Here is a 24,158-nt window from a genome sequence, read left to right as displayed (position 1 = left end):
GGAGGTAATTTTCATTAATACTTCATTTTAATGTATTAGATTATTGCTACTTTCATTTCAACATTTATGGCAGGTTTCTTCCCTGCTAGGCACCAAGAATAAAAAGATGAATGAGGTTACAAACCTCTCCTTGGAGGAATTATTCGTATTTGAAGCAAAATTTGTAATTGCAGTTTACTTACACAGAAATTCTTTTTTTCTACAGGATAGACTGGGCCTTGAGAGTTTTCTAAACCGTCTTTCGTCAACTTCTAATTCTTTAGCAGCACAAAGTTACCAGGATTGAAATGTATCCATTATTCTAGACAAGTAAATGTAGAGCAGGTTTTGGAACTCAATATTTCATCCTAAATGTGAAAGACTGTATAGGCAAATAGTGTGCATAATTTCCTTTTTCCAGGGTTGAGAGGCTGCCAGTGGTGTGTAGTGTGGAGAGAGTGAAGTGACTCATAATTCTGGAATGATTATTTTGATCTCCTCTTGTAGCCTCTGTAGAATACTGGCAGGGCAACCAGCATAATTAACACTACACAGTCTAATTATAAACAAAACTCTATGTACAGTGGCTACCAAGAAGCAAGCCTATACTGGATAATCCCCCAAGTTGGCAGGATTACTTTTAGAATGATGATTAGATAGTGTCATTTACTATAAATCAAGTTGCTTTTCTTTGATTGTCCAGGGACTTACCATGGGGGGAAAAGTGAATACAATAATATTTGTGGAAGTCTTCTGGGTTTTTTCAGGGCCCATTTAAGCATTTCTTTATTGCAGTTCTTATAACCTTTTTGTCTTAAGAGAACATTTGTACATCTTACTATGTATGGCGTACTATTTTAGGGAGAATAGGAAAATTGGTCAGAGTAAGACATTTGTTCCAATAATAGTTGGATTGGTTTTTTTAAAGGTAAAAGAAACTAGGAATTTGAAAACATTACATTGGACTGGTATAATAAATAAAGAGGGAGAAAAAAAAAAGCCTATGGGCTGCAGAGAAGAGGATGGGATAAGGGGATAAAGTGACTATAGCTGCTGTATGTGCTTGAGAGAAACCAAGATGTTTGTAACATGTGTATGGTCTCACATACTGGTCAGAAGCAGAGCAGGCACTGTTTATGATTGTATGTGCTTTAGGTATTTGTGGAAGCATGGCTAAGAGCTGAGGACCAATTTAGTTTGTTTATATATAGGACTACTCGGTCTCTTAGATTTAGAAAAAAGATGCTAGCTGTGGAGATTTGTTTCACATAGCTGTGACCTGAACTACTGCAGAATGGTTATATTTATGCAAAATGAGCCTCAGAATTGTGATTACCTCAAATGAAGTTAAGAATTTTAAATCAGATGCTTCAAAATGAGGGCTTTTTTTCCTATCCAGAAAAACTCAGTTAACATTTTAAGTGGACACTTAAAAGGAGTTTCCCTTTTTAAGAAAGAAGTACAGAAATCCAAATACAAAAATGGATGTTAAGTCGTTTTTTGCTTAAGAATGCTTTTTTTTTTTTCCTTTTTTAACTTTTGATGAGCTCATAAGAAGTTTCTTTTAAAAGTTCTTTAGTTCATTTTAAATATTTGGATTTACAAAGAAAATTTCCCTAGCTTTTTACTTGAAAGGAGGGGGAGAACATATTGTGTTTTCTAAATTTGGGCATAACTAGTATTATTACTGGCTAAATGATTTTGTGTTTGCCAGATATTCTTGAAAGAGAGACAGATGTAAGACAGCTGGGCTTGTTAAAAGATCTCTATCTTTAGCCTGTGACCAAGTTCTGATTTGTCCCTTTAAATTACCTAACTGGACTTTTGAGAAGTGAAAAATTGGTTTTGGAGATGCACCAGGACATGATACATGTGGACTTTTGGGCCAGTTTCTAGGAGAATATGAGTTAGAGCCACCCACACTACTTTCCTGCCCTCTAGCAGCATTTTTTGCATTATTTTTCAGTTGTTTATCTGGTTTCTGTTTTGTTGATTTTTTTTCCTGTTTTTTTTTTTTTTTATTATTTTTTCTACTTAGGTTTAATTTGGTATTATTTTCTAGGTTCTTGGGTGGAAATATCATTAATTTTTCTTCTTCTTCTTCTTCTTCTTATTATACTTTAAGTTCTAGGGTACATGTGCACAACATGCAGGTTTGCTACATACGTATACATGGGCCATGTTGGTGTGCTGCACCCATTAACTCGTCATTTACATTAGGTATATCTCCTAATGCTATCCCTCCCCCCTACCCCCTCCCCACAATAGGACCCGGTGTGTGATGTTCCCCTTCCTGTGTCCAAGTGATCTCATTGTTCAATTCCTACCCATGAGTGAGAACATGCGGTATTTGGTTTTCTGTTCTTGTGATAGTTTGCTGAGAATGATGGTTTCCAGCTGCATCCATGTCCCTACAAAGGACATGAACTCATCCTTTTTGATGGCTGCATAGTATTCCATGGTGTACATGTGCCACATTTTCTTAATCCAGTCTGTCACTGATGGACATTTGGGTTGATTCCAAGTCTTTGCTATTGTGAATAGTGCCACAATAAACATACGTGTGCATGTGTCTTTATAGCAGCATGACTTATAATCCTTTGGGTATATACCCAGTAATGGGATGGCTGGGTCAAATGGTATTTCTAGTTCTAGATCCTTGAGGAATCGCCACACTGTTTTCCACAGTGGCTGAACTAGTTTACAGTCCCACCAACAATGTAAAAGTGTTCTGTTTCTCCACATCCTCTCCAGCACCTGTTGTTTCCTGATTTTTTAATGATTGCCATTCTAACTGGTGTGAGATGGTATCTCATTGTGGTTTGGATTTGCATATCTCTGATGGCGAGTGATGATGAGCATTTTTTCATGTGTCTGTTGGCTGTATGCATGTCTTCTTTTGAGAAGTGTCTGTTCATATCCTTTGCCCACTTTTTGATGGGGTTGTTTGTTTTTTTCTTGTAAATTTGATTGAGTTCTTTATAGGTTCTGGATATTAGCCCTTTGTCAGATGAGTAGATTGCAAAAATTTTCTCCCATTCGGTAAGTTGCCTGTTCACTCTGATGGTAGCTTCTTTTGCTGTGCAGTAACTCTTTAGTTTAATTAGATCCCATTTGTCAATTTTGGCTTTTGTTGCCAAGGACTTACTTTATGAATCTGGGTGCTCCTGTACTGGGCGCATATGTATTTAGGATAGTTAGTTCTTCCTGATGAATTGATCCCTTTACCATTATGTAATGGCCTTCTTTGTCTGTTTTGATCTTTGATGGTTTAAACTCTGTTTTGTCAGAGACTAGGATTGCAACCCCTGCTTTTTTTGTTTGTTTTCCATTTGCTTGGTAGATTTTCCTCCATTCCTTTGTTTTGAGCCTATGTGTGTCTCTGCATGTGAGATGGGTCTCCTGAATACAGCAAACTGATGGGTCTTGTCTCTTTATCCGGTTTGTCACTCTGTGTCTTTTAATTGGACCATTTAGTCCATTTACATTTAAGGTTAATATTGTTATGTGTGAACTTGGTCCTGTCATTATGATATTAGCTGGTTATTTTGCTCGTTAGTTGATGCAGTTTCTTCCTAGCATTGATGGACTTTACATTTTGGCATATTTTTGCAATGGCTGGTACCTGTTGTTCCTTTCCATGTTTAGTGCTTCCTTCAGGATGTCTTATAGGGCAGGCCTGGTGGTGACAAAATCTCTCAGCATTTGCTTGTCTGTAAAGGATTTTATTTCTCCTTCACTTATGAAACTTAGTTTGGCTGGATATGAAATTCTGAGTTGAAAATTCTTTTCTTTAAGAATATTGAATATTGGCCCCCACTCTCTTCTGGCTTGGAGAGTTTCTGCCGAGAGATCTGCTGTTAGTCTGATGGGCTTCCCTTTGTGTGTAACCTGACCTTTCTCTATGACTGCCCTTAACATTTTTTCCTTCATTTCACCTTTGGTGAATCTGACAATTATGTGTCTTGGAGTTGCTCTTCTCGAGGAGTATCTTTGTGGCATTCTCTGTATTTCCTGAATTTGAATGTTGGCCTGCCTTACTAGGTTGGGGAAGTTCTCCTGGCTGATATCCTGAAGAGTGTTTTCCAACTTGGTTCCATTTTCCCCGTCACTTTCAGGCACACCAATCAGACGTAGATTTGGTCTTTTTCACATAATCCCATATTTCTTGGAGGCTTTGTTCATTTCTTTGTACTCTTTTTTCTCTACACTTCTTGCTTCATTTCATTCATTTGATCTTCAATTGCTGATACTCTTCTTCCAGTTGATCGAGTCGGTTACTGAAGCTTGTGCATTTGTCACGTAGTTCTTGTGTTATGGTTTTTATCTCTATCAGTTCTTTTAAGGACTTCTCTACATTGGTTATTCTAGTTAGCCATTTGTCAAATCTTTTTTCAAGGTTTTTAGTTTCTTTGTGCTGGTTACATAGTTCCTCCTTTAGCTCTGAGAAGTTTGATCGACTGAAGCCTTCTTCTCTCAACTGGTCAAAGTCATTCTCCATCCAGCTTTGTTCTGTTGCTGGCGATGAGCTACGTTCCTTTGGAAGGGGAGATGCGCTCTCATTTTTTGAATTTCCAGCTTTTCTGCACTGGTTTTTCCCCATATTTGTGGTTTTATCTGCCTTTGGTCTTTGATGATGGTGATGTACTGATGGGGTTTTGGTATGGGTGTCCTTTCTGTTTGTTAGTTTTCCTTCTAACAGTCAGGACCCTCAGCTGCAGGTCTGTTGGAGTTTGCTTGAGGTCCACTCCAGACCCTGTTTGCCTGGGTATCAGCAGCGGAGGCTGCAGAAGATAGAATATTGCTGAACAACAAGTGTTGCTGTCTGATTCTTGCTCTGGAAGCTTCATCTCAGGGGTGTACCCAGCCTTGTGAGGTGTGAGGTGTCGGTCTGCACCTAGTGGGGGGATGTCTCCCATTTGGTCTACTCAGGGGTCAGGGAACCACTTGAGCAGGCAGTCTGTCCATTCTCAGATCTCAATCTCCATGCTGGGAGATCCACTGCTCTCTTCAAAGCTGTCAGACAGGGACATTTGCCTCTGCTGAGGTTTCTGCTGCTTTTTGTTTAGCTATGCCCTGTCCCCAGAGTGGAGTCCACAGAGGCAGGCAGGCAGGCCTCCTTGAGCTGTGGTGAGCTCCACCCAATCCGAGCTTCCCAGTGGCTTTGTTTACCTACTTAAGCCTCAGCAATGGCGGGCGCCCCTCCCCCAACCTCACTGCTGCTTTGCAATTAGATCTCAGACTGCTGTACTAGCAATGAGGGAGGCTGCATGGGCGTGGGACCCTCTGGGCCATGTGGGATATAATCTGGTGTGCTGTTTGCTAAGACCCTTGGTAAAGCTAAGTATTAGGGTAGGAGTTACCCAATTTTCCAGGTGTTGTGTGTCTCAATTTCCTTTGGCTAGGAAAAGGAATTCCCTTCCCCCTTGCACTTCCCAGGTGAGGTGATGCCTTGCCCTGCTTCAGCTCTCGCTGGTCAGGCTGCACCTGCAGACCAGCACCAACTGTCCGACACACCCCAGTGAGACAAACCCAGTACCTCAATTGAAAATGCAGAAATCACCTATCTTCTGTGTCGCTTATGCTGGGAGCTGGAGGCTGGAGCTGTTCCTATTAGGCCATCTTGGGTGCACCCCCCCAAAATATCATTAATTTTAAACCTTTTCCCACTATAGGCATTTAAAGCAATAAATTTTCTTGAATTTTGATATATTATGTTTTTATTATTATTTATTTCAAATATTTAATAAATTCCTTGTGGTTTCTTCTTTGACTCATGAATGATTTAAAGTCTTTTTTTTTTATTTTCCAAATATCTAGGGATTGTCTACCTAATTTACTAATTGATTTTTTAATTGTTTGCATTGTGTTTAGAGAACAAAGTCTCTAAAAAGCATATTTCAGTCTTTTGAAGTTGAGTGTGATTTATTTTATTTTGCTTTATTGCATCTTGGTGAACGTTTCATATGTATTTCTGCAGTTGTTAGATTTAATGTTCCGTGAATGTCAGGTCAAATTAATTAATAGTATTGTTCCGAACTTCCGTGACCTTACTTATTTGTTGTCTGTTTGTTCCATCAATTATGAAGAGAAAGGATATGGTTGTGAATGTTTTTGTTTGTTCTGTTCTTCATAAAAAACTTCTGTTTGAAACACTGTTATTAGGTATACATATTTAAGATTGATATCCTGCTGAACTTCTCCTTTTATCATAATAAAATATTCTTCTACTTTGTTAATCTATTTGTGTCTAAATTTAAAATACATCTCTTACAGAGAGTGTATATAGTGGTTTCTTGCTGTTTTTTCCCCATTGTGACAGTCTCTGTTATAATGTTTAATCCATTTACAGATAATGCATAGGTCGGGTTTAAGTCTACCATGTTGCCACTGTTTTCATTTGTTCGTTTTGTTTTTGTTTCTCTGTTTCTCCTTTATTCCTTTTTTTGGATTAAGTGGTCAATTTTAGTATTTCATTTTATTTTCTCTATTGGTTTTGTAACTAGGCATCTTTTTAAAATCACTTTTTCAGTGTTTCTTCTAGGGTTAATAATATGCATCATTAACTTATTTAAGTCTGTGTATAGTCAGTATTGTACCATTTCACATTCTATACCTGACCCTTCTTCCTTTCTGCCTAATTACTCTTACTCAACTTCTGTATTCTTTGTGCTTTTGTTGTATCTTTTTTTTTTTTTTTAAGCATACAGTTTTTAAAGATAGTCTTTTACGGAAATTATAAGAAGAATAAAGAATGTGTACTTTTATTTTAACATGTATTATTTCTGGTATTCTCTCCTTCCTGAAGATCTGAGTTTCCGTCTGGTAGTATTTCCCTTCATCCTGAAGAAACTCCTTTAAAATTTCTTGTAGTGTACATCTGCTTGAGGAAAATGTGTTCTAAATGAATTCTGTAAGCTATCATTTATCCGAAAATGTCTTTTATTCTTGATTTTGAAGCATATTTTCACTGCATGTGCAAAGTTGAGTTGAGAATTTTCTTTGTCTTCCAACTCTTTAAAAATGCACTGTCATCTTCAGGCCTCCACCATTGACATGAGAAGTTAGTGTTTGTACTGTTGTTCATCTGTATGTAACATTGTTTCCAGGCTCTCTTAAAGGTTTTCTTTTTATCTTTAGTTTTAAGCAGTTTTGACCATGATGTGCTTAAGACATTATTATTTTTGTGTGTGTGTGTGTGTGTGTGTGTGTGTGTGTGTGTGTGTGTGTGTGTATTTATCTTTTTGGGGGTTTGCTGAACGTTTTGGATCTGGTAAGTGGTGTTTTTCATCAAACTTAATAAAATTTTAACTATTATTTCTTCAGATATTTTCTTCTGCCGCATTCTCATACTCTTCTTCTGTGGCTCCTGTTAGACACGTTAGACTGACTGATACTGTCCCCCAGATCCCTGATGCTGTGTTTACTTTACTTCAATCCTTTGTCTCGTTGTTCTTCAAATTGGTAATTTCTAATGATCTGTCAAGTTTATGGACTCTTTCTTCTGCTGTCTCCAATCTGCCATTAAGTCCATTTAGTAACTTTTTCATTTTATTTATTGAACCTTTGTGTCCTAGAATTTTCTTTTTTCCCTCCCATTTAGTTCTTTTTTAGTCTTGATTTCCCTGCTGAGAGTCTCATCTATTCACATATTCTCAATTTTTCCTTTTTAAAATACATCTTCCTGCTTGGGATACAATTGAAAAATAATAAAACACATCTTCTTCAGGGATTCTTTTTTATTTATAATAGCTACTCTAAAGACTCGCTAAATGCAATCAAATATCTGGACCACCTTAAGATTGCTTTCTAATAATTCTATTTACTTAGGGTTCACATTTTCTTGTTTCATTAAATGTCTAGTAATTTTTTATTACATATTGAATAGTGTCAATGACACATTGTAGAGATGCTGAATTAAAAAAAAAACAACTGTAAAATGTTGATTTTTCTTGCTCTGTCTCTGTAGACAGCTTAGTTACTGGCTGATCACCTTGTGTAGGCTTGTTTTTGAAGTTTTTAGGGCAGATCTGTGGAAAGCCTAAGGTGTTTCTCAGGCTCCTCTAACTTAGTAGGACTCATCCTTAAATACTTTTTCCCCTGTGAATTTTATTAGGGCTTGGTTTTAGGCTTTGTTAGTATGGATCTAGAGTAGGCCTTATTCTAGGGTAGCACTTTTACTTCTACACTGAGGCCTTTCTAGTGCTTCAAGCTGATGCCTAGGGTGTTATGAGTTCTCTTTGCTCTGACTGGGTTGACCTGCCACTGCTTTCCTGCACTGCTTGACCTCTAGTATTTCTCTTCTGTCTTAACCTTATTGCAGCCACTTTCTTCTATGCCCCAAGTTCTGAATTGGCTAAGGACTCTCAGAAAACCTCGTACAAACCTCCATGACTCCCCTCTGCACATGCCCCCCTTCACCAGCACTGCTCTACTTAGACCCTAGCTTGGCAGACTACAGTTGGGAAATTGTCCCCAGACAGAGAACCAGGGTTATTGTGGGCCCACCTGTTCCTTCACTCAGAGGTCACACTCTGTTAGCGAGTATGTGCAAACAGGTGTATCATTTTATCTAGTTTAATAGTTGTTTATGAGAGGAATGATAATCTGGTACCAATTACTCTGTCATATGGAAAGTTGAAATCTCTCCCAGTATGCTTATGGACTGAATCATTGCTCTCTGATCTTCTTGCCTCCCACCCTCAGTCATCCATTTACTTTTCTCTTCACAAGGGAGACAAAGTCAGGGTGAGGGACAGCAGAAGACAGACCTTACTTGGATCTTGCTCCTATGTCATGACCTTGGGCTTCTGAACTGGAAAATTAAAGGTGGTGTGAAAAAGCACAGTATACTAGGGGTAAAATAGTAATGCATGCAGGACTTTCCATGTTCGTATTTTATGCCACTGCTTATACATTGAGGTGTTATACAAACAGGTGTCAGGGAAAGGGACGACTTAGATACATCTTCAAAACTTGTTTGCTGTTAATGACTGCCCTTCAGATTCTGGTGAGATAAGATACACCTAAACTTGTAACTTCTCATGAGCACTGTCATTAACAGGAAGAGATTTTCTTTGAGTATGGGTTTAGTGGGGGTTGGGTAATGTTTTGTCCATCTGGACCTACCCAGAAAAAAAAAATCACGTTATTTTTGTTCTAAATTCTAGTGTTTTTCTTTTTAAGCCTGAACTTAAAAAAAAAATGGTATTTTTTTTGATAGAAGAGGATTCTCATTAGGGAAATAGTTTATGTGATACTTAGTCATCACTTTGGAAATTTATCTAGAAAGTATTGTAAGTGCTGTACCATACTTGGAGCTTATAGTTCTATATAAATATGTCATAGGGGCCTCAGAAGAACATTAGACTTTTTTTTTCCTTGTTACTATTCCCTAAAAAATACAGTATAACAACTGTTTATATAGCATTTACAATGGATTAGATATTATAAGTAGTCTAGAGATGATTTAAAGTATGTGGGAGGATATGCAAAGATTAGATGCAAATATTACAGCATTCTATAGAAGGGACTTGAGCATTTCTGGATTTTGGTTTCACAGGGAGCTCTGGAATGAATCCCCCACAGATACCTAGGGACAGCTGTTAAATTTTCTCTGAAAATGTGATAGCAGCTTAAAGCTTTAATCCTTTTAAAGTCTGTGAGAAGTTTGCTTCTTTTAGTTCAAGTTGCTGTTAATGTTGTTTGTCATGGCTTCACTTTTTGTCCTGTTTTCTAAATTGTACCCCTCAGTTGATGACTTGTTGTCTTGCCGGTAGCCTCTATGCACTGTACAGTTGGCTTCTTACCACATCCTCCCTATATGTTTAACCCTGCCTAACAATCTGCTTTCTCTACCTTTTATAAACATTTTATTTAACTTGTATTGTGGTAAAATACACATAACACTTCTTTTAGACCTGGGCTGGTAAGAACTGCTAAAGATGTTTTTTAGAGATTTGTGGTATGACAGATTCCACTGGGATTTCTGACCTTCTCAGTCATGCTTGTCTTGGGGTCACCACTCCTTGGCCCTCTCCCATGGCACCTGTCCCTCATTCTGCTCAAGCCCCTATGCCTTCCCAACAACTTGCCTTTAGCTCTGGGCAGATGTCCTTGCTTGCACTCATCACAGAGAACAGGAAGGCTCGCTGCTGTTTTGTGCTCATGCACATGCCTCTTCTCTGTCGTCACCTGCTGTCCTCCAGGCTTGGAGGAAGAGGACCTAGCTCCCATTATAATGGGTTTCTTGTACGCTCTCCCTATCCCTCTGGATGCTATGCTAGCATTTTCCCTCCCCTACTCCTCCACCTCCACATTTCATCTTTCTTTTCCTTTCCTGCAGAAATACGTGCCCAAGTTGTTCCCATCTTAAACACAGGTACATGAAAAACAAGGATTTAAGTTTTCTCTATACCACATTTTCCTTTAGTTTATCCCTATGTTTTTTCCTTGATAAACAACTACATACCTTGAAAGAATAGTATGCAGCCCTTGTTTTCTTTCGTTAACTTTCCATTTCTTCTTTGGGCCCCTGGAATCAGGTTTCTACTCTCACTATTAAAGTCACTGGTTCCCTGGTTGCCAAATGTAAGGGCCTCTCTAGGCCTCATTTTACTTGACCTTTCTAAAATATTTAATGCTGGCCACTTTCATCTTTATGAAATCCTGCTTTTGGTTTCTGGGATGTCACTCTCTGATATTCCTACCTTTGGTCCATTCCTTCTTCTTTGCTGTCCTTCTTCCTCTGGCCACCCAGCTCTTAAATGCTGATCCTCCCTGACTCATCTCCCTTTTGATAGTCTCATTTATCTGCATGGATTTAATGACCATATCTACACAGGTGATTCGGAAACCTGAATCCTCCACCCAGATCACTCCTTTGAGCTCTAAACCCACATAACACAATCCTTTTAACAATTCTACAAAATAGTACTGTTTCCCACATTTATAGATGAGGAAATTGAGGATAAGACAGGTAACGTGTTTGAGATCAGTCAGTGGAAAAGCCAGGATTTTAACCTCTACCTAAAATCAGGCCTTTAACTCTGTTAATTAAACATCTCCACCCGGTTATCTGACAGATCCATCAAATATATCATATCCTACACTGAATGCCATCTCATAATCCTGTTCTCCTTCCTTGCCTCAAAAATAATTAGAAAATGTGAAAGCCTATATTTCAATCTCAGTGAATGACATTCCTTCTTTTCAGTTATACAAGTTGGAATGTAAAGGGAATTGACATAGACTTTTCTCTGTCTCCTACCCTGCAGGTCCATCTAGCCCAAGGGAATATCAGTTCTTGTGCATCTACTTTTTTAATGTGGCTTGTAATCATACCCTCCTCCTTATTCCCACTGCTACTGACATAGTTAAGAACTTTATCTTGACTGTTATTGCCATTATAGTGACAGTCTAACTCACTCAGTGCAACTGGTTACAGGCAGAGCCCAGTGTCACAGTGACAGCCTAAGTCTCACATTATCTGAGCTGAAGAACCAGGGTTTATTGTTTTTTTTTTTTAATTTTTAATCTGTTGCAGAAATTTTGTAGCATATAAAAATTAATTAGAAAAATGAAATGAAAAAAGACATACAAAATAGCTCAGTTTTAAACATTATTAAATTCAATACACATAAAAATTACTCTGTCAAATTGTCATAAAAGTTTTCGGGTACTAATAGTCTATGTATATCCTGTCCCAGATGGGTCACACTTTTGCACATTGGCACTGGTCCACAAACAACATTGAGGAGTGTTAGTTCACAGTATCTGATGAAAAGAAATGTCTTCAGTTCTCTTAGATTATAACCACATGGGCCTATGTTATTTAAAACTGAAACATTTCAGCTAGAAGGTTCTTTGCTTTGGCTTATAGATAGCTTATGTATATGGATTTAAGAGGTTTTAGAAAATTCCCTGTTTCTTTAGGATCCCTTCTTTCAGTGGGAATAAATCCCATTGATCAAGGGGTAATCATGTGTTACATTACAATTTAATGCCAAAATCAAAGTGTACTGACTTAAGAATCAAATCAACATTTTCTTTTTTTTTTTTTTTTTGAGACGGAGTCGCGCTGTGTCGCCCAGGCTGGAGTGCAGTGGCGCGATCTCGGCTCACTGCAAGCTCCACCTCCCGGGTTCACGCCATTCTCCCGCCTCAGCCTCCCGAGTAGCTGGGACTACAGGCACCCGCCACCACGCCCGGCTAGTTTTTTTGTATTTTTAGTAGAGACGGGGTTTCACCATGTTAGCCAGGATGGTCTTGAACTCCTGACCTCGTGATCCACCCGCCTCGGCCTCCCAAAGTGCTGGGATTACAGGCTTGAGCCACCGCGCCCGGCCTAATCAACATTTTCTTAAATAGGCTTGAAGTACCTTCATGGATCTTCATGGGATACCTGTAATAAAAGTGATTTTCCCTGATTTGATATATTTAACTTGATATGATTGTGCATACCAGAAACAAAAAAAAACCTGTGCTTCCATTGCGCAGTAAAATACAGCAAATGGGTTGATGTGATCTCCATTTCTGAAACATTAAAATTCTACGTAGGTATTATTCTGACTGGGAGTGAAATAATAAAAGTAAGTTATTTGGATTTAGGCAGGCATCTGACTAAGCCCTTGTCAGAAGATTTGAAATTAATGACATGCAGACAGGAGATGCCAAATGGTCAAACTGTGGAATATCTCTTGGCTTTAAATGTCTTGGCTGAAGAATAAAAAAAAAACCCAGCAACAAAGTTATAAGGGGATGGAATTGAGAGATGGGAATAAATATTAAGCTGAGATTGTATCTGGAGTTAGTTTAGAAATATTGTAAATAAAACCATACTGTGCAGAACCCATTGTTGTCTGTATTAGGCCTGACACAGAACAAAACACATGGGGTGAATGCCTGAGAGCATAATCTTCCCATGTGTGGTAAAGAAAAGTCAAAAAAGGCCTTTTTAGACATTTTTAAATTAAAAAAAAAAAATTAAGCTAGTCTACAGCACTGTGCCAGGCACTGAAAAACTACTACAGAAACTTTCTAATCATTAAACGTTTTAAAAGCAATTTTAAAAATTGAATACAGCAATATTTGCTCTGTTAATGTGTATGACCCCAAACACTATTAACTATCAAAACAAAACATACTTTTTTTTTTTTTTTTACAAGAAATTGGGGCACTATAGGAAGTTTGGGAGATTATATTCCCAAAAGCAGGATGTTAGAACCCTTCTTCTTTCATAGTAGATGGGTAGATGGCAGATTGCTAAACTCGTACCTAGAAAATGATTAAAAGTTTTATTCGAATAAAAATTTTAAAGTAGCATAACTTGTACAAAGTTCAGGTTGGAGAGGAGTCAGGAAAAGGCAACCTCATTGTGATCCATATGCTCCCCAAAGCAGAAATGGGTGAGGTGAAATGAAAAGAAAGTTTATTTTTTAAAGGTAATAAAAACAAAGGAAAAACAAAAAAGATAACTTCTCTTAATTTATGTTGTAGCAAGTTAAGCTGAGGTATGGAATACCAGGTATTCACCAGGTGGTTGGGCATGGGAAAGGGAGATGATGACACTGCAGGCAGAGGAAACAAAAGAAAAAAAGACGTGGAGGATGGTGTGGAATAGCTGCCTGACCTGTGCTCAAAATAGTAAGCAGTTTGGGGTGGCCAGAGCATACCCAGGAATGGTATGGTTAGTGCTGGCTGGGATCTGACCATGGAAGATGCTTATACCAGTGCCTCTCAAACTTAAGTGCACCTGAGGATTTGTTAAAATTCGTACTCTAGGAGGAGACTTCAGAGGCTGCGATTCTAACAAGCTGCAATGTGATGCAAATGCCGCAGGGTCACGGGCCACACTGAGCAGCAAAACTGCAAATGTTACCCTAATACTTATCAGTGATTCGTTTTATGGATGAAGAGTTGTCACCATTACAGTGTTTGTTGAATAGCACAAAATACATAGCATTTATCTTAAGCTAGATATTCCGTAGTTTTTTGTAAGCTTTGCTCTCCTGATGGTGAAATAATACTCTTAGCAACTTCATTGCCAGGTATTAAATAAATAATTCAGGGCTCTCATCTTTTATTGAATTAGTTTGGGTAGAGGGATGCAATATAATAATGAAAAGAACGTAAACTTTTGAATCAGATTTTTAGACCTGGGCTTTAACATTAGTTTTATGACTAAAATAGCTGTGTGTATGACTTTATGAAAGTGAATTAATCTCTTTTTCTATTTTCTCATGTCTAAAATAGAATACTTGCCATTTTATAGGATTGTTGTAAGGGTTAGAAATGAGATGTATAAAGTGCCTTATAGGGAAGATTAGTGGAAGTTTCAATTTGATAATTTTTGAGATCCCTTAAAAACTAAAATTGTATGAATTTTAAATAAAGAAAATTCAATGATCTAATCCTAGGAAGTACTGATATATGGGGGATTATCTACCCTTCTACTTCTAGAGTCTTTTTTCTCAGTGATTTTGGCAAATCGGATGGTGTGGTTTGTTGTAGTTTGTAAAAGCTCCCACTGAGATCCACTAACACTCATGGTGTGCAGTATGGTTGTTTCCCATGGAAATATGTTTTACTACTGAAAGCCATGGAAGCATGAAAAACAGATTGAATTATAATTTTATCTGACTTTTATTGTCTTTTGGTCTTTTTAAAAATTATTTCTTGCTTATGGAAATTTCCTATGTAATTTGTTGCTTCCCATTTGCTGTGGGACAGAAACATTCCTCTTTCAGGGGAAAACAATAACCCATCCTGTTGCTTAGCCACACTCAGTCTTAGAGATGGGCATACCAGCTTGTGGTGCTCCCTAGGGAGAATGAGACTCAGGGACGAGACCCACAAGTACTTTGGAAGCAGGTCTGAGGCCTGCTGGACAGAAATTCTGGGATCCCAGTGCCCAGACACTAGAAGGGGAAGCATGGACTCTAGGTGGGCACATCCCTTTAATCCTACTAACTTCTGGCCTGGTGGGGACAGATGTAGTCAGAGGAACGCCAACACAGGGCCCTCTCAAGGCCAGGGCAGGGTCCCAGGTTGTGGGGCAGGAGTATATTAAGGAAATTACTATATTATCTCAGATATCTTTTTAAAAATATAATAGCCTGTTTATTTAACTTTCTTGTTTCATAACTGATATACTTTTATTTATGTTTTGGTTTTTAATGAATGACTCAATAATAGCATAAACATCTTATTTAATTCAGTAGCTCTAAGATGGAAATAAGTCTTAGTGACTGAAAAAAAATTCTTACTTTAAATGTGGTCTAGCTAGAAGACATGTTATTAATATTATGAGCTTTTTTTTTCTGACTCTGCTTTGTTTTTATGGTTTGGTTTTTTAGATCGGCTTCAGCTCCCCAGGAATATGATTGAAAACAGCATGTTTGAGGAAGAACCAGATGTGGTGGATTTAGCCAAAGAGCCTTGTTTACATCCTCTAGAGCCTGATGAGGTGGAATATGAGCCCCGGGGTTCCCGACTGCTGGTGCGGGGTCTTGGTGAGCATGAGATGGACGAGGATGAAGAGGATTATGAGTCATCAGCAAAGTTGCTGGGCATGTCCTTCATGAATAGAAGCTCAGGCCTTCGGAACAGTGCAGCTGGTTACAGGCAGAGCCCAGACGGGGCTTGTTCAGTACCCTCTGCAAGGACCATGGTGGTCTGTGCTTTTGTCGTTGTGGTTGCTGCTTCTGTAATCATGGTGATTTACTTACTACCCAGATGTACCTTTACCAAAGAAGGCTGCCATAAAAAAAACCAATCAATTGGACTAATTCAGCCAATTGCAACAAATGGGAAATTGTTTCCATGGGCACAAATCAGGCTTCCCACTGCCATTGTGCCATTACGCTATGAACTCAACCTACACCCGAACCTAACCTCGATGACATTCAGGGGTTCTGTGACAATTTCGGTTCAGGCTCTTCAGGTCACATGGAATATCATTCTTCATAGCACAGGTCATAATATTTCAAGAGTGACCTTTATGTCAGCCGTTTCAAGCCAAGAAAAACAAGTTGAGATCCTGGAATATCCATATCATGAACAGATCGCCATTGTTGCCCCTGAAGCCCTTCTAGCAGGGCACAATTATACGTTGAAGATAGAGTTCTCGGCAAATATATCTAGTTCTTACTATGGGTTTTATGGCTTCTCCTACACAGATGAAAGTAATGAGAAAAAGTATGTAGCCCTCTTAAATGATTCTGGTTTTACGTTCTGATAACTTCTGCAATATAGATCCCTTTGCCCACACCAGAGACACGAATTGTGATTTTTTTTTTAATTTAGAAAGTTATATACAAAATAGTAGAATGGTGATTTAGAAGAATATATTATCTCTCTTAGTCAAAGCCTTGAGCATATATCATGGTGGGGTGGAGATAGGGGTGTGCTGGTAGAAAAGGATGGACAAAGATTATATCCCAAAAAACTTGTTATCTTGAGGTTTTCACTTTTTTTTTTTTTTTTTTGAGACGGAGTCTCGCTGTGTCGCCCAGGCTGGAGTGCAGTGGCCGGATCTCAGCTCACTGCAAGCTCCGCCTCCCGGGTTTACGCCATTCTCCTGCCTCAGCCTCCCGAGTAGCTGGGACTACAGGCACTCGCCCCCTCGCCCGGCTAGTTTTTTGTATTTTTTTAGTAGAGAGGGGGTTTCACCGTGTTAGCCAGGATGGTCTTGATCTCCTGACCTCGTGATCCGCCCGTCTCGTTCTCCCAAAGTGCTGGGATTACAGGCTTGAGCCACTGTGCCATTTTTAAGATGAATCTAGTTTTCTGTCACCTCATGAAGTCTGTTGGGAAGCAGAGTAAAGAGTATGAGTTATTCTTTAAGACCTATTTTCCTAATGTGCAGAACTTTTAGGAGGTACTTAGTGAAATACAGAAAGAGGACATGAAGTGTGAAGTGTGATGTGCTTACATATATCATTTTTAATAACCTTAATCTTTACTGGTTTATTATTTTTTAAATGTCAGTCTATTTTGGATTTCTGGTGGAAATTTTTTTTAAGGTCTAGGAGAGACTTAATTTGGTTCAGAAAAAAAGGTGAGACAAAATATAAAATTATTCAGCTCCCTATTTGGACTATATGTTTAGTACTTTAATCTTAGCATTGATAGCATGTAGTTTAAAATTCTGGGAAGATGGAGTTCACACAGTATGGAGGTTATTCTTAAGTAGCAGTGATACCAGTTGTCTTGTGCACAAAGTTCTCACTACATCTGCTTTATGCAATTGGATCATTCTCTCAATATTACTCTGTAAAACAGTATGTGAATTACTGATGCTGACCATTTGGCTAATGTATGTTGACATGTTAAGAGAAATAGTTAGAAATGAGTATTCTACATCTAAAGGAAACTTTTTGATCCTTCTTAAATGGAGAAAGAGACAAAGCAAGATCCATAATTCTATTCAGATAAATAATTTTTATTTTATTTTCCCTCTATGTAATACTTTTAAAATAAGTGGCATACTGGCCCTGCATTTCAATTCTTGCATAAGATCTAGCATTAAACACAAATGTATAATTGCAATGGGAACTTGAAAGTTCTTGCCTTTAGTTCTCCTTCTATAATGCCTATTATCCCCAGGAAATGTAAGATATACATAAAAACAATGTTCTTAGTATGCAAACAGACTTTTAGGACATTGATCCTGGAATCCTTGTACCCGTTAACTATTTAATGGGAGGAATAAATGTAGCAGAGTAAGGTGATTTTTGGTATGGCCACTTGTTGACTCTTGCCATGGGCTGGATTGAGTTGTGGAAAATGTCGGAAAAATGGAATATGTTTCTTTAAGAGTATTATAAAACAGTATTTTATAACCTATTAAAATAAATGAGTTAGTGAAACTCTGCTATTCAAAACAAAATAAAAGTTTCAGTAAAATGAATCCCCTACATGATAGTACATCCTGATTCCAGGTAAATGTTTAGATTATTTATACCTTTCAAGATGTCTGAAAACTGTAATTCAAAGCTTTTTTGGGGTCTTTCTCTCTTTTAATTTTGCTTAGTTCTGTTAGAGAAGCTTTTATACATTTTTCTTCTCTGAGGTATGATTAGAATACATGTTTATACTGGTAGATAAAGTAAGTAAGGTATATATTTCTTGTTGATTGGAAAACTATTGTATGTAAATGTCAGACACCTTGCATAGACACTGCTTGTTATAAGGGAACTTTACCTTTTTTACCCATGTGATCTAAGAGATAGAGACAATCAGTAACCTTGGAGTTAAATCTAGAAGTTCTTTATGATAGGCTTAAAGTCCTAGATAACAAACTGATGCTAAGAACTAGTAAACAAATTCAGGATAGGGATGTGTTTCAGCAGTTCCTCATTTCTAACAGGATTTAATTCAAGACTGTTTTTGATCTGGCCCTTGTTTTTTCTTTCTCGCAGTTCTCACCTGCCATGGTGAACTTTCTGTTGATAATAATGGCCAGTATTCACCTGGAACTGAAGGGCTGGAAACTGTTCCAGGCATCTCACATGTTGAGTCTTTTATTCTGTCAAACTCACTAAGAGATAGATGTTAACATTATATTCATTTTACAGCTAAGGGAGCAGAGGCACATAAAGTAACTTATCCAGCATCTCATGGCAAGCAGGTAGCAGAGGGAGAACTCAAACCCAAGGTCATTTTAACTACAGAAGCCACATTCTTCCCCACCATGGTGCACTGCCTCTCTAGTTCATACTTGCTTTCCTTTGTACATTGTTATCCCCAGTGCTTAAAATTCTCTTATCCCCAGTTAATTTGTAATTGCCTTGAACACTACTTGATAAAGTGTTGAACTTTAGTATTTCAGAAAGGAAATATACTCTCCAGTGAAAGAATAAGCTTCAAGTTATTCAGCATAGATAAAACAGATAGATTATAAGTATTATCAAGCAACAGCCTTCTCAAAGGGATTTTTATGTGAGATAGTTATGATTGGATCTCTTAACAGTTTAAGGTTTTATTTGCCTTAGTGTGTTATGATCTAATTTTTATCCAAAAGTGGTGGGTCTCTCTTGTATGAATAGTAGAGATAACATCAAACTTTATTCCCTGGTCCCTTATGCTTCTCTTCCAAAATCTTCTGTTAACTAGATAAGAATGTTGGGGGTGGGTTGAAGAAATGAAATGTTAGAAACATAATATGTGTAAATTGTTTCATATATGTTGATTGCTACCTTTCTTGCAGTTTACCCAATCCAATAGCAACAGTTATTTGGGGACACATCCTTAACAGAAAAAAAGCAAAAACAAAACAAAACAAAAAACAAAAAAGTACACTAATTTTAAGTGTGGAAGAAGTTAGGACTATTTTGCATTTGTAATAAATATCTATTAGGGACCATATGATATGCAAGTATTTTTTATTATAAATAGTTTCAGTTGATTCTAACAAAAATCCTAGTATTTAGGACCATATGGTATACAAGTAGTTTTTATTATAAATGGTTTTATTTGATTCTAACAAAAACCCTGGTATTCGGCAGTGGATTCTATCTCAGTCCTAATTTAACTAATAAGGACATTGAAATGTACGAGATGTAGGATACTGATCTGCCCAAAGTCATGTGGTTAGTAAATTATAGAGTCTGGGTCATCTGACTCCAAATCTCATACTCTTTCTTTTCTCCTTATCTTCTAGTAGTGGAAACTAAGCCTGAAATAAGAGAAGCTACCACCTCCAAAGTGGTGGTTGTATATGTGCTATGTTGATTGGTACCTGAAACATGCACACCAGGGCCATATTTGCCAGGATTATAGCCATATTGGGATGCTCTCCCAAGTTCAGATCTGTGTTATTCTTTTACTTAACCGAAAATCTACATTTCTCCTTGTTTCTTTTTATGCTTTTCCACCAACCTGTAATCAAGGACTTTTCTTCTTTTTCCTTGAGACAGCATCTTGCTCTGTCGCCCAGGTTGGAGTGCAGTAGTACAATATCGGCTCACTGCAGTCTCTGCCTCCCAGGTTCAAGCGATTCTCTTGCCTCTGCCTCCTGACTAGCTGGGATTACAGGCATGTGTCACCATGCCTGGCTAATTTTTATATTTTTAGTAGAGATGAGGTTTCACCATGTTGGCTAGGCTCGTCTCAAACTCCTGACCTCAAGTGATCCGCCCACCTTGGCCTGCCAAAGTGCTGGGATTACAGGCATGAGCCACTTGGCCCGGACTGTAATTGAGGATTTTTCTGTGTGTCATATTCTCAACTGTTGCTGGTGTGCTATAGAAAGAGGAGGAAATTTCTTTTAATCTCTGAGGAGAGCAAAGGAAACAAAAATACTACAGGACACCTAATGTTTTCAGTCTTCGTGAAAATGCAAGCTGTGAATTTGAGGTTTAGTGTTGTGAAGCCAGAGTCTGTACAGATAATTCACAGCAATTAATGACCACCCTTCTTAATAATCTTCCATCAGAAACCTTTTTAAGACCTCAGTGCCCAGTTGCAGCCTACCGTTGTGGCTTCATCTCCAGCCACACTGGGCAGCCACCCCCAGTTTCTGCACGTGCACTGCTCTCTTGTGTTCCCAGACCAAACGGAGGGTCAGGCTGCTATTTTTTGCTGCCCAATAACGAGATGCAGATGAATTGGGAAGAGACCTTTTATTTCTATAACCAATTATACAGGGAGAAGGCCTGGAAATTATTGCCAGGCCAACTCAAAATTACAAAGTTTTCCAGAGTTTATATACCTTCTAAACTATATGTTTACATGTAAGTGTGCATTTATCTAAAGACATAAGTGATTAATTTCTTTTAATCCATAACTAAGGTCTGAGTCTTGAAGACCTTCCTCTGGAGACTCAGTAAATTTACTTAATCTAAATGGGTCCAGGTGCTGGGGTGATTACCCTTATCTTGTCTCCTGCTAACCACGGAGTTTTGGGGAGTTCCTTCAGACCTCCAGTAATTGTCTGTGGAGGCCTGGGGAGTTTTCTTCAGACCCTCCAATAAGACGTATTTAATCCTAAATGGGTCATGTTAAGAATTCCTTCATTATTTTGTCATGCTTTAAGACCCAGGCAAAACTCTTGGTGGGCTTTTGTTAAATTCCAGCCTTTGTATAAGGGCACTGGCTTTTAATATTTAACTTAACCCACTCAGCCAGTACTGAAACAGTTGTTATGGAGGCCTGCGTTAGTGAGACCTGGCTTGCCACACTTGTGTTAATCACTCTTTCCAGAGTATACTTTTTTCCCTTCTTCACCTTTTCAAATACTCATCTTTTTAGGCCCTCTTCGGGTTTTGTACAAGTTTCCTTATATAATATCTTCCACCTCTAGTCAGAATTTGTTTCCTTCCCTTTGTTCCCACTGCTTTATTTTCATTGTTAGGACATGATTTACAGCCTGATGTAAGTTTCTGTTCATTGTATATACATCTGCCTTTCCCAGTTTATTGCAGATCCTTTAATGACTAGGATTGTAACATATTTTAGTATACTTGGCAGGGTGCCTTGTACAGTAGGTGCTCAGTAGCTACTAGATTGAATTTGTGTTTGTTTTAGGTACTTTGCAGCAACTCAGTTTGAACCCCTGGCAACAAGATCTGCTTTTCCTTGTTTTGACGAACCAGCATTTAAAGCCACTTTTATCATCAGGATCATAAGGGATGAGCAATACACTGCTTTATCAAATATGCCTAAGGTACTGTTCTATTCCTTGAATATAAAATCTTTGAATGGGTCTCTTTCTTTAAGAACACGTAAATTCCTCTTTGCCAGACTACGGTTGAGAATGATTAAAATCATATACATTAATATTCTTCCTTAAAATACTTAAATAAACATTAAAATATATTGGCATCAGTTGGGAAGTCGCCTTGAGGAGGACTTGAGGAAAGAGAAAGACCTGCTGAACTTGGAATGTGTGGGTAGGAAATGTGAGTGTGCATTGTGTATTAAGTTGTGCAAATATTAATACAATGAACTCACAAGATTAGAGTAATATTTTCTGAGACAGGATGAATTTGCTATTCTAAACAGTGTTATTTGAGAGTGTTGAATAATAACTGGTTTTGGTATTTTCTTGGTAAATGAAAAACCAATATTGCTATAATTTGGAGACTGACAAAAAGAACAGGAGCCTCTTTCTTAGATGTTAACTCTGTGTGGGATGCAGTGAGGGTGAAACCAGTAATTGTTTTTATGCCAAACAAAACCTGGAACCTAGGGGGTTCTTTTTTTTTTTTTTTTCTTTTTTTTGGTCTTGGACACCTGAGGGGCTGTGCAGCTTGATAAGAGCCTCCTGGACCCATGTGGCTAAGGGAGAGGAGCAGCAGCCGTACCCAGCAGGCTATGGAGCCAATCTTGTAGGCAACAGAGAGCATAATCTATAACAAGACAGCACTGTACCAGCTCACTCTCCACACTCAGCCATACTCTTCACCTTCATCTTTCTCTAAAGAGGCAGATGCCTACTTTAATTTGTGGTTGGAAAATTCTGTAAGCTTGCCTGCATTCCCTCATTTTGTGTCTGCTGCTGACTTCTCTAATGACTTGCTACTGATTTTGTTCCCACTAAGCTTTCTTGGGGATCCTCAACATGGCACTCCATGAAGCCACTTCAGATCATTTGAAGGGATGTCACAGCTAGAGCTCCTTCTTCTGTGGATGTATTTGTAGTAGTAGAGTGGAGCAATCCCAGGTCATAAGGAAGGATTTTGGTTTTGAAGGTGTTTCAATGGGAGAAGCAGAACCACCGTGACTACCTCTAACTTAACATTTATTTAGTCATCTTTGGGACTGAAAAATCCTTCAGGATTTTCACTGTGTTCCATATGTCCTCAGGATGAAGGATGGTACAACAGACTGACACTAAGAGCCATGTTCTTTGCAGAAATTCATACTGAGAGGTTATAATATGTTAGCATGTTTACCACTTATTTCCTATTTGGATTTTCAGTTTCTCTGTTTGTTTGTTATTGCCATTTATTCCTATAGTTACAGAACTGTCTTTTCCCCTCTGCTTGTAGAAGTCATCAGTCGTTCTAGAAGATGGACTTGTTCAGGATGAGTTTTCTGAGAGTGTGAAGATGAGCACTTACCTGGTTGCTTTCATTGTGGGAGAGATAAAGAACCTGAGTCAGGACATAAATGGAACCCTGGTATGTTGATGTGGTAATTGTCCGAAAGCCTGTGTCATAAGAGGTTCAGAGGAACTCTTGCTTTAATGATTCCTGGTGTTTGCTGTATGAAATAAATAAGCTTTTAGATCACACTCTGACATTTTATATCAGAAATACTACTTTTTTGCTTAGCTGTTATTTACTGTTACTAATACCTGAAAGTCAATAATTTTCAAGTTTTAAAAAATTTTACTTTTAAAGAGAATTTTAGTAAGATACTGTATGTATACTAAGGCTTTTCGAACTGAGTGATGGCCACTAGCCTTAGGGGAATATTCAGATTTAAATTAATTAAAATTAAATACAATTTAAAATTCACTTCCTCAGTCTCACTAACTATATTTCAAGTGTTCAGCAGTGTTCATGTGACTAGTGGCTACATATTCCATAGCTCTAGGTTGTAAAAATTAGATGAATCCTCCCTTTTTTCAAAGCAAATCCTGATGAGATTCCTCATCCTAATGAATAAGTTTGTTTATTTAGTTAAGGGTGTGGTTTATCTGTATTTTGCCAAAATTGATGATTTGTTCTAATTAGACTCTTTTGTTTTTCTTTGTCATTAGTACCTGTTTATAAATGATTGTTTGATTGAATTTTATACTTTGATTTCACAGTAGACACCTAATAAAGTTAATTTTTTCAAATACAACATAGAAGGAGAAAAGACATTCTATCATATTTATTAAACTAAAAATAATTATTCTTTATGACAGAAATATGATAGAATATCTTAGTTTCTGTTTTCATATTTTTGAGCTCTACCAGGGAATATCCTGCTAGTTTTGGGTTTCCTTTCTAGACTAAAGAGCTTTATATTAATCATAGGATCCTTGGATCTTATCATTTTGCTACTTCAAAAGGGTGTATCTTTCCTTTTAGAAAAGACTATCATGTCATGTCTATCCCATACCTCTCAGAGATAAGGGCAGAGATAAGGATTCTCTGGCGATTTATCAGCAATAATACTGTATGCCTTTAATGACACTACTCAAAAAGTAAACTAAGTGTTTAATGGTAAGTGTAGACTATAAT

The 24,158-nt window shown here is 37.9% G+C and overlaps 1 protein-coding gene across 1 annotated transcript in view; it reads left to right on the top strand.

Annotated features, from left to right (window-relative positions):
* The window catches only part of LNPE (leucyl and cystinyl aminopeptidase), a 104,323-nt gene that overhangs the window by 31,798 nt on the left and 48,367 nt on the right, over positions 1 to 24,158 (top strand). Inside the window, exons 2-4 of the mRNA XM_011745139.2 lie at positions 15,336 to 16,176; positions 21,508 to 21,646; positions 22,974 to 23,105. Of these exons, the coding sequence (XP_011743441.2) occupies positions 15,336 to 16,176; positions 21,508 to 21,646; positions 22,974 to 23,105 (1,112 nt within the window). The remainder of the gene's footprint in view (positions 1 to 15,335; positions 16,177 to 21,507; positions 21,647 to 22,973; positions 23,106 to 24,158) is intronic.

The sequence above is a fragment of the Macaca nemestrina genome, chromosome 6, assembly GCF_043159975.1.
Source record: "Macaca nemestrina isolate mMacNem1 chromosome 6, mMacNem.hap1, whole genome shotgun sequence".
Taxonomy (NCBI): domain Eukaryota; kingdom Metazoa; phylum Chordata; class Mammalia; order Primates; family Cercopithecidae; genus Macaca; species Macaca nemestrina.
Note: the sequence above shows the minus strand (reverse complement) of the source record. Positions and strands in the feature narration are given on the sequence as shown.